At 48.0% G+C, this 11,214-nt stretch overlaps 3 protein-coding genes across 3 annotated transcripts, besides 2 other annotated features; 1 reads left to right on the forward strand and 2 right to left on the reverse strand.

Moving 5' to 3' along the window:
- Positions 1-429: 429 nt before the first annotated feature.
- On the reverse strand, positions 430-1,884 carry FPSE_05165 (uncharacterized protein; the record flags this gene model as incomplete). Its single annotated transcript, XM_009258283.1, has 3 exons — positions 430-914; positions 962-1,350; positions 1,409-1,884. The coding sequence occupies 3 exons, from the start codon at positions 1,882-1,884 to the stop codon at positions 430-432; spliced, it is 1,350 nt and encodes a 449-aa protein (XP_009256558.1).
- A 723-nt stretch (positions 1,885-2,607) lies between these two features.
- Positions 2,608-3,752, reverse strand: FPSE_05166 (uncharacterized protein; the record flags this gene model as incomplete). The annotated part of the gene is made up of 2 exons (XM_009258284.1): positions 2,608-3,655; positions 3,712-3,752. 2 exons carry the CDS (start codon positions 3,750-3,752, stop codon positions 2,608-2,610), a joined length of 1,089 nt encoding a protein of 362 aa, XP_009256559.1.
- Positions 3,753-8,159: 4,407 nt separating this feature from the next.
- Positions 8,160-8,183: a microsatellite.
- Positions 8,184-8,191: 8 nt separating this feature from the next.
- On the forward strand, positions 8,192-8,800 carry FPSE_05167 (uncharacterized protein; the record flags this gene model as incomplete). Its single annotated transcript, XM_009258285.1, has 2 exons — positions 8,192-8,414; positions 8,472-8,800. The coding sequence occupies 2 exons, from the start codon at positions 8,192-8,194 to the stop codon at positions 8,798-8,800; spliced, it is 552 nt and encodes a 183-aa protein (XP_009256560.1).
- Positions 8,556-8,707: a microsatellite.
- Positions 8,801-11,214: the final 2,414 nt, after the last annotated feature.

Consider the following 11,214-nt stretch of genomic DNA (forward strand, 5'->3'; position numbering starts at 1 on the left):
AAATGCATTGCGAGGGGGATATATCTCGGTTGAATAGACGATGAGTCTGAGGCTCGTCTTTTTGCTATACTTGAATTGGAAGGGTTGCATGGTTTGCTCTTTAGGATACCTACTCTAGTACTATGGTCAATCTAAATGATTTCGCGCCCAATCTTTATGTCATGTTGAAGTCGTGGTCTTGACACTCTCACTTTCATACACATTAAAAGCTGTCTGAACAGGCTATGAGACATGACAACACGTTCAATGCCATGCATTCCCTTGTCCAGTATATAGTTCACACTGCCTCTTAGCGGGTGTCGTTACTCTATCTGTAGGGTATTAGAAACGTTGGCTGCTTGCAGTATAAAAGGCAAATTTGTTTATGCGATTTAGATCAAACTTCCAAGTGATTTATTCTAATATATTAAGGCTCAGTGATTAATCTCTCTATTCTTTGCTATTGCAGTCCATAGAGCTGATCTCTGGAGTGGGCGAGTCCATTTGACCAAATGGGCAAACTTCGTCATACCCAATATTATACCTGTGCTTTCTTATACTTGTGTTTGGCTCACCACCGTACCGATGATGTAGTACACTGTCTTCTGGCTCCTCCAATAGTTTGTCAATCTCTCGAGCGATACCCAGCGACCATGCGTACGAATTCATCCCTTTATCAAAAGCCTTCCACATACAGTCAACCTCGCTGAGTATGGTCAGCCCAGCAGCGCCGACACACCCGATCAGAAGACACAAGCAGAGCCTCTTCAATAGTACCATGTCCTTCCATTCAATGTCAATGAAGAAAGGAACTGCAAATAACATCACGCTTGCAATGCCTTTGAAGACCCGCAAGAACGCAATAGGCACTGCATCCTTGTAAGAATAGACCAGGCACTCGCGGCCCGATATGGCCATGACATCGATGTTCTCACCTATTATGATGAGAATCGCGATCTCTGTGAAGGGGATGATCACTTACGAACGATGGGGGATCTAAAAGCATCCAATTGGTCTTCGTCAATCAAGTTTTCGAGAATCATGCGAATTTTAGTAATGGCCTGTTGAGCAGTCAAAGACGGAGGTTTGTTCTTTGAGTTCGAAGTACGGAACTCCATTTCCATTTCCAATGAGAATGTCTCAAAGAAATGGGTTTTCTCGCTGTTGATATTACTTTCCAGGGTGAATTGGGACACCAGGCGCGGTTGTGAGGAAGGCTGTGGCAGACCATCATACTGCGTGATAGGGTGCATCCTCGTGAGTCGAAGTGCGGCTTCTTCGCAGCGGCTATCAACATCTGCGTAACGTTTGTTGTCTATTCCCTCGTGCAATATACAAACGGGGTATGCCGTTAATAAAGCAAGGCATTTGCTATATAAAAAAATTGGTTATTCGTTAGGACTTTAGGCTGGCCGCGGGGAGAACTCACAAAACACGGCGCTGTAGTATCTTCTGCCGCGCTTCATATTCGATCCGATTGATTATCAGATCTCTGACTCTGACAGGATCGGCAACTTGTGTGCTTTTGAGAAGTGATGTCGCTATTGTGGTGGCCGTGTGCCCTACGCGTTCCATTCCGACTCGTGCTCCTCGCAAACTGAGAAGTTTTAGCTTCATTTTCGACGTTTCGACGGGGAGGATTGCAGACGTGATGAGGCCCTGAGCCATGGAAAAGGCTGAACCGACAATGCAGACTTCAAAGAAGAAGGGGAGAAACTTAGAGCGATTCTTGGAATCCGCAAACCTTCGAACGATGCTCCTGCCTTCAAATGCCCCTTCGAAACCAGTGGCACTACCGTCTGGTGAAGCCCTGCGTACAGGCATTTCCCCTGGTGCTTGGTCTGCAAATTCGTATGCTGCCTGAGTCAACCAAGTCGTAACGAACATAGACCATAGAAACACCATGGTAAAGTGAAAGGCCAAACGTCGGCAATTCCCAGCGGTCCCGAGTTCCTAGTTGATGTGCCTGGAACCCTCAGGATGGGCAAACTTTCCCTCTATCTGGTGATGATCGCGGTCACGATGATAGTTAACGCAGAGTTGGATGAAAAGTCTGAACCATCTGGGGGTTCTGTCCCAATTGTTCATCTTGAAATCCCGCACTCCCTGAGCTGTTTGTCGTGGCTGCGAAGCTGCCACAGGGCAGCAACCTTTCTCAAGATCGTTCAGGTTGGAGGAGCGACGTCGATGGCATGAAGTCTGGATGGGTGGGCTAACTCGTCGAGAAGAAGTCGGCGATGGCGGTTCAAAGCTGTCTTTTGGGAAGAACAGCCTCGACAAGTATCGGGGGAGCCTCGTACGGCTTCTCGTCATAGTGTGTGGGACAGGTGGCAGATATCAAGTTAAATGATTGATGTGTATATGATGTTGCTTTCAATAATAAAAACGCCAAAACAGAGACAAACTGACAAACAGAGAGAAGAGTCAAGAACACGGGGATACAAGATGAAATCTTTAGACCTGCTCCCTCTAGAGCATCATAAAGTAACACTTGTGGTGCCTTCCTCAACAGGTCATTATGCGGAGAAGATGCTCCGCTACCATATGACAATGGAAGGAGCGCAGCGCAGTATACACTTGACTTTTTTATTCTTCATTAAATTCATTATATCCCAGTTAATAAATGCTTCAAGCAAAAGTAACGTCCTTGCCCGTCTTGGCACTCTCGAAAACACCCTCGATTATCTGCAAAACATCCCGAGCCTCACTAGCCTTGACAGGCACATCTTCTTCCTTTCCAGTCTCGACGGCCTTGGCTAGCTGAGCATAGAATGCCTTGTAAGTAGGGACCTCAATCGACGAGAGAGGTTGTTCCTTGGCGTTCTCATTCTCGTCAACGACAATCAACTTGTATCGCGCAGGATCTTCCTTTCCGAAACCCTCGTCGGTAGCCTTTGTGCCGGCCTTGAGTGCATCTTCTTGCGTATCAAGACCCAACTTACGGAAGCTGCCCTTTGTGCCGCGGACCCAGAAGCGAGGCTGCTCAAGCTCGGCACTAAGAACACTGATACGGATGTTGACGATGAGACCATCAGGGTAGGTCAGCTCAGCTGAGACACCATCGGGGTTCTCAAAGTCGAACTTGCCGCTGCGCTGAGATAGGAGACGACCGTGGACAGACTGGGGCTTGCCAAACAGGACATAAGCCTGATCGATGAGATGGGTTCCCAGATCAAAAAGGGCGCTACCACCCTGAGAGAGAGGCAAGTTCAACTTCCAGTTGTTGGAAGGGACCATTCGGTAGCGGTCAAAGTGGTTGTCAAACTGGAAGATACGGCCCAGTGTACCCTCAGAGATGAGCTTCTTGAGGGTGACAAAGTCAGAGTCCCATCGTCGGTTCTGGTAAACGATGAGGAGCTTGCCGTTCTGCTTGGCAATCTCGATGAGCTTGTCGGCCTCGGCAGAGGTGGGAACAAAAGGCTTCTCGGTCAAGACATGCTTTCCGGCCTCGAGAGCAGCCTTTGTGAGTTCAAAGTGGTTGTTGGGAGGAGTGCTGATGATGATCAGGTCGACATCGGAGTCGGCAAAGAGCTGTTTATAGTCTGTGTAGTGCTTGATGTCGGGGTAGTCAGCAGGCGCTGAGTTACCCTCCTTGGGAGATCGCTGGACGATTGCATGCAGCTTGAGCTGAGGAGTCTGAGTGAGGAAGGGGATGTGGAAGATCTTGGCGGACATGCTATTTGAGTCAGCTGATTGAAGTGGTGAGATGTCATGATAATGAGGTGAGCTTACCCATATCCCACGATACCAACGTTGAAGGTCTTTCCGCTCATTTTGACTGTATTTAGATGAATTGCTTAAAGATGATGAACAATATGACAAGTGGGACACTCTTTTCTTTATAAACGGTCGATGAGAACATTCACATGAACTAGATATTTCTCCAAACTGTCGAATGATTCCGTCATGATGCGGAGTTACTCCCCACGGTCACTCGCCAAGCTATTCTTGGAGGCTCTGGAGAGTTCCGTGCTCTACGGTTGGTTCATGGCCTTCGAATAAAGTGGATTTGACCGAGAGGTCGGGGATGTTTGGAGAAGCTGAGAAGGTCCAAGCGAGAGAACTTCAACTACTTAGTCAAATTTTGACATCTTTTGGATTACAAAACATTGGAGCGACCCTTGATTATGACATGTTTGCATGCTAGAAGAGGAGAGAAGAGAAACTTTGTTCCTGGTGAGGGATATTGGTTAGATGCGGAAGTTCCTGTTTAGGAATGGCATCTCTGAGGCTGTGGCGGATGTTGAAGGACTGCAACAAGTTTCTATCAGACGATAAGCTCAACTGTCGATAAGACAAGCTGCAATAGTCTTCCGAGATGAGTGGATGCAAAGGCCGATGGTTTCGGCGCCGTCGCCGGACATTTTGTGTCTCGGGCTCGGGGTGGGTCCCGGGTAGGCAGGCCGTCAGTATGTACAGATAAACGTCGATAATAACGGCACCGACCATATCTTTACCAGTGCGTTATGCGATGGGTCTGCGATTGTACCATATGGGGTCCCGATGCTTTAGCCAGGCGTACTTTTTCGGCTTCTACAGTAGGTCCTGCAAGTTGCAGAGACTGAAGACCGAGAGGTCTGTCGGCATCATCGACGATTGGGTTGAGTGTGATGCCAGCTTGTGCCTAGTTTTGGGTTATGGATTGAGAGCATACTACTATTCAAGAGGAGTTGTATGTCTAGATGCGGTCTTGCTTTGCATTGCCATACTGTATATTGCCTGTATACATACTAGTGATAGCTGAGTCAATCAAGCTACGTACAAGTCAAGGTAAGAACTCTCACTGGAATATGATGGGGCACAGCTCCTAGTAGCATCCTCTTGATCAACTGTGTCATCGCTATGAGGTATATTCCTGTTTCGGCTTCCTTCAACCACAAGATAGGTCAATGTCTTGTTGAACAACCTTGGCTGATGTACGCCAACCTGCCAAAGCCGACTCATTCACCATTACATCAACGCCCAGAGATAATACCCTGTAGCCAACTTCCAGTATCTCAAGATCTTGCTTAACCTCTGCGTCACACCGTGTTTCATAGACCCTTCTCGAACAGGGGCACACAAAAAGACTCACATGGCCGAGTCTCGATGTACGTCACACTAGAGATCTATCCGTGATCTTGGTTAGAGAAAAAGCCGTTGAACTTTCTGTTACATAGTAATTCTTGGAACGGTTGCAATGACGTTGTTGCTAACTATTGAGCGCCAAGAGACAGGGGTTCACTCTGGCAGAGAATGTGGGATAGTCAACAGTCGTGATTGGTGGTAATTCAAGGGTTGAACATGTAGGAAAACTGGCAGATCAAGGAAACATGGGACTTTGTCACTGTCTGTAGGATTGGGTGCATTCTGTATCTAGTCGACACGGCACTTCAACATCGGAGATTACTGCATTGTCTTGTTCTGACCCTAAGAGCAGCTGAATGTAGATCCCATCATATGCTTCATCTTTTACCCTCGGTCTAAGCAGTAACTTGACCAACCTTCCCTTTTCTAGGGTCGGTAGTTCCGCGAGGTTAAAATTGTGTGGCAACGCAAAATGGCCCTGTATGCAAACCTGAGCTGAGATGGTTGCATTCTTCCCTCCAGCCTTTCCTTTGAGGCTATTTTAATCCTAGACCTGGTAAGACTGCAATTTGACATGACGAAAAAAATATGTTGGTCCCTACCCTACTGCGTTGCTGTGCCGGTCAAGTACATTCTGTACCTTGCAATAAAGCCTCATCTCGGAGGAATAGGTGCCTTTTCGTCACCATCCTTTTTGATGTATGTGGTATATAATTGAGAACTTATGCATGAGGAAATGCACTTGCGTTAATGTTAAGATATTAGATAGTGTTCTTGTGAAAGGTTATGCCTTGCATTGCATCTCAGCTCACATACATAGTATTACAAAACACCAAAAAAATGTCAAAACTCGATATTATGGGTTGGTTCTTTGTTGAATAGAAGCGAAAAGACAACAGGAACCCTGGTTTCGCTAGTAACGCTTGCCAAGTCGGCAACGGCGGATAGACGATGCGATGGATGGCCCCTTGTCCTCGTCTCCCCCATCCAGCCATCTCATCAGTCGATTCGAACTGAGATTCCCCAGCAACAGCTGAGTTGGCTCAGATCAGAGACAGGCAAAGCAGTAAACAGTGCCGCAGGACATGTGGGTTTTCTCTCCTTGACTCTTTTTCCCATGTGAGTCCTCGGCGTGGCGGTCGAGAACGAGCGGGCGGTTGAGTAGGTAATAATGCATTTGTCCATGGTAGGAAGGCAGTCAGTCTTGATCCCTGGCAAGTGACAGGGTCTTTTATTCCCGTTGTGGGTGTGTTTACCGGGGTTATTTGTTTCTGATGGTGGAGGCGTATGGACAGAGAGACATGATGCGGGGAGGTTGGCACCAAGACCAAAGGAGTGTAGCCAAGTTCCACAGCATTGATGAGAATGATGAAGTTCTCTTTGCAATTGGGATCATAATCACATATGAAAGGAAAAGTAGTTAAAGGGAAAAAAGTAATGTTGCATTCGTGACACCATTCAAGCTTTGAGACTCTACCCTTTGAAGCCAAGTCCAAGTCTGTTCGACATCTGACTTGAACTCGAGCCGATCTCAATATATTCTCCATCAAATCAAAAACTAGCAGCCTTTTTGTTTCCTCTGTTCCTGCATTTATTGACGTACCATTCCATTTTCTAGTTGTAGTGGTTGGTATGCTGTAACTTCAGCTCATTAAACTTTGTCGAACCTGTTTTTGCCATTTTAAACCATTCAAGTCAACCAACGTTTGACAACGGCTCTAGTTCATCTCGTTCCGGCAATCGGCCCTCGGGCTTCTAACATATTCCATGGGATCTAATATAACCTTGCGGTCAGCATGTGACCCAATCCAGGACGAGTCCCCGAGGGTATGTACTCCAAATCTTGTTTTTCAGTAGCCAAATACCATAGCACAATCGAGTCACGTTTCTCAATAGAGATCCATAGCTATTATTCAATATCTCCAGCTAGCAAGAGGGAACCAATATCCAATATCCAGAAGTGGACCATTTCTATGTGTGCTCTGACCTTCAGATACTGATCGCTGGAGGATTACTGAGCATCGAGTGGAAACATGTCTCGGATATAACCCGCCCATCGGACCTATAATTCATCAATCGCCTCTAGAAGCTCTGTGCCCACTGCTAAGTTAAGGGGTTTCAGTTAGATGGAATCGAGTTTGTGACTTTTGCTGTAGTAGCTGCGTCTAGTAAAACCAAGTACCCATTTAGCTTTCCCCATCTAGTAGCAGCCCCTTTCCTTAGTGAACCCTCTGTACCTGATCTAGGGAATTCCCAAGTGGGCAATTATAGAATCTACCCGAGTCATTAAAGAATGGCTTCTCTCAATCTCTGTGCTGGTTGTATCAACTGGATAACTATGCCGGTACAGAGAGCAGTCTCTGTGTCTCTACAGGCCCTTGGCCCTGTGCTTGCACTTCAACCTCGCTCTCTCCGCATCCCCCAGACTTTTCCCTTCTCATCCGAGTCCCCCTCGTCGATCTACTCGGATGTGTGTATCGAATTCGGCAATAGACGCCGTTGGCCTCGTTACTTGAAAGGAATAGACAGGCCAGAAGCGTACGTAGTTGCTGTTCAATCATTTGCATACAACTTGCTTTGGGGCCTTTTGTTAATAACCACCCCCTCTTCATACTGGGTTTCCCTGTTGCTCTTCTTATCTCCCATTGGTTATTGCACTCTTATGAGCTAGTCTGGCCCGGCTCGTCGCATGCCACTAACCTGATACCCTGGGGGACTGACCTGACCAGACCACTTTTTCATACCCCACCCACACTTGGTTAGTTTCCATGGATGGTAATAGCTTCAGAATCAAGAACAAGACGGATGTCCAAAGCAGTACTTGCAGTGCAGTACACACCACACCTCATGCAATTGTAGCTGCAGCTGCAGCTAAGAGAAGAGGCTGGTTCCTCTCTCTACTTCTCTTCCCTGGAAATCGACCAACGGCAACCAAACCCGCACAGACATACACCCCTGTCGTACCTGATTCGACTTGTTGTTGACAAGAATCTATAAACTACATAAAGCCTCGTCTTCATCCATCTACTCGAGTCTTCTTTTCCTACCTCCTCATCCATTCGCTCTTACACTGCATCTTACACTCGTTGTATCTCGCCTTATCAACCAACAAGAACAAAAAAACAAACAAACAAACACATTCAAAATGAAGTACTCCGTCGCTTTCGTTGCTCTCGCCGCTGTTGCCGCTCAGGCTCAGTCTCTTGCCGACGTCCCCAAGTGCGCCATTCCTTGCCTCGACAAGGCCATCGCCAGCGAGACCAGCTGCGACAAGACCGACCTCGCCTGTGTCTGCAAGGACTTCAGCGCTGTCCGATCCAAGGCTACTTCTTGTGTCATTGACGAGTGTGGTACCGACGTTGCCATCAGTGAGTCCCCCCTTCATATCTCATGATCTACATCATATACTAACTACATATCTCAAGACGAGGTCCTTCCCGCTACCGAGAACCTCTGCAAGAACCCCCCCAAGGAGTCTGAGCCCAAGTCCACCGCCGAGGAGGAGAAGCCCACCACCGCCGCCGCCACCTCCACCATGGTCGTTGTCACCACCAGCGCCGAGGTTGTTGAGACCACCGCCGCTGCCACCACCACTGTCGCTCCCATTATTCCTACCACCGCTGCTGAGGAGCCCGCCACCAGCACCCCCGCCGCTGCCACCCCTACCAAGGGTCCCGAGCAGGCCAACGGTGCTGCTGGCCTCAAGGGTCTCGGTGCCCTCGCCATGGCTGCTTTCGCTGCCCTTGCTCTGTAAAGGAGTTTAAGGAACCAGCTTGTCAGTTATGAAAAGACCAATTCCTCAAGTAGTCGAACTGGACAGCCAATGTGCATCTGGTGAGACGAACGGGGTAAGAGGCATTGTTTTTTTAAAGTTGAAAGGACGATATTGATTATGTGTATGAGAATTGGAAACGCTATCGGGAATCGATTCACGGGTTAATAGTAATGGTCTTTGACCACAATGAATATAAGCGAATATACCAGTGACAATTACCTTACTTCTCTCTCTTTTTCTCGCCATTGGATGAATGCCTGACTGGTTGTCAACATCACGAATAAACAACACTCTCAGTACCTGATTGCAGATCGTGATCACACCACTTCGATCGTACTAGAACTGTCATCGGACGAGGTAACCCAATCACTGAGCAGTTACTCACCACCTCCAACGTTTTTCACCACACCCATGTTTCCTTCTCCAAGCGGCTAGCTCTGCCTCCAGTGGTCGACGTCTGTTTGTCTGCATTAAGAGCCGTTCCGTTTCTGGACCGCATCCCGAAAGGCCCTTCTTTGTTGGTCTGTCGAGAGGCCATAGCCCTTACGCGTCCCTGTCCCCCCTCGATCTTTTTCTTTGGCGTAGTGCGGGGGAACCGACAGCCGATGTGACGCTGAAAATAGACAAGGGGGTGAGAAGCCAAAATATTCTTGTGGCTGAAAAGTTAGTTTTTCTATCGAGATCCAATAGCAGACGGCGTGTTAAGCTTAAGTGATGGCCATGTGTCTTGAACCCATCGTCAGCTTCGTATATGCAATCACAGCACCAGAACCAGCACCAGTGTCCACAGTCCACGTCTAATTATTGATCACTGTCTGCTACCGTGGAAGCGCTGTGACGAGACGAGGCTTGAAAGACATGCTCTGGGCAAGAGACTCCTTGTTCTCATTCGCTTTCGTGTCCGTCAATTTCCTTAACCCACTCACATACTCTCCTCGCAACCTCCAAACTTGCATCTGAACCTGTCAGCAAATATCAAATTACCTCGGAGAATTCCACTTACCTTGTCTCGTGCAGAATGCATGTGGGATATTCCCCTCATCAACCGCGATCCTTGCCATATGCCCTCTTCTCTCCGTAATGCCTTTCCTCTCTGCATCATGAACCCAATGATCCTTCTTTGCATAAAACAAAAAGAATCTCGGCACTCCATTCTCTTCTCCAGCTGTAGCCCAAAGCTCATCACTCCAATTCTCCTCGCAGATCATCTCTAGCTCTGTCAGCCCCAAATGAACTGCTTGCAACACACCATCTCTGCTCTTCAGCCACCGCGCCGTGACATCTGCGCTTGCGTGTGTGAAGCCCAGAAGACTTTGCACAATCCACGTAACGCTGGCTACGCTTAGCAACCCGAGGAGTAGGCGCGCGAGAAGCGATGCGACAGTGTCGAGAAAGGGAATGATGCGACGTAGCAACACGAACTGCACGCCGTTGGACGAACGAGCGAGGTGCGTCAGCGTGGGGAACAGCAGGAACCCATGTCGTAGCTTGAGATGCGGCGCTCTTTCTGGGTTGTTCATGTGTCGATGAAAAATCTCAACCGCGATGAATGACCCAACAGAATGGCCCATGAGTATCACAAAGTCGTAACCCTCTCCCTTTGCCGCGATCTTGTCGTACATGCCCTCAACCTGTCCATCAAGACCCCAAGGTTTGTTATTCGAACTGAACGGCTCATGGTCATCGTCACTAAATCCGAGCAAATTGGTACCGTATATGTCGTATGCAGTGTTCTTCTCCATCTTATCTAGCAGGCCACGTAGGTTACTGAGGAAGTCGGTGTAATACTCGATAAGACCTGGGTTGCCACAGATGTAGTAAATGAGGGCCTTGTGCCCAGCTCCTTTGGAGAGTTCTGAGGGCAGCCATATTTGAGGGACCATGGTGTTCTGCCAGGGTATGTGAGGTTCTCGGATTGAAGGTTTGGTGATAGAGGCAAAAGCATGGGTGGATGCGATTGCGCAGTTTGTTGGGCCCGAGTTACCCGGTAGCTGGGGATGATGGATGGGTAATCCAATCACTTCACATAGGTAGTTAAGCAAGACAGCTAAGTCAGTCACAGATTGACACAAGGCAATTTTTCGTCACTCAGAGAACTATGGACTACACGTTTGTGTTTCGTGATTGACGTTGCGTCGTTGCGAGTGGGAGGGCTTCGGTATTGATGTTTTGACGATATTCGACAATCATATTCTCTACGGCACTCAGGTTACTCAACGATTAAACAATAGGCCGAACCAACGTAACAAATTAATCCCAAACTCCCTTCTCTGTCCATGGCTAATACCATGCTTCAAAGCCTTTCGCACTCATAGACCACTCTAGCGATACATTCAGCCAAGTCTTTCAGGTTCCCGTCATACATGTCGTGTCCGTGTCCTCCTGTCCATTAC

Source organism: Fusarium pseudograminearum, chromosome 1 (genome assembly GCF_000303195.2).
Source record: "Fusarium pseudograminearum CS3096 chromosome 1, whole genome shotgun sequence".
In the NCBI taxonomy this organism is placed as follows: domain Eukaryota; kingdom Fungi; phylum Ascomycota; class Sordariomycetes; order Hypocreales; family Nectriaceae; genus Fusarium; species Fusarium pseudograminearum.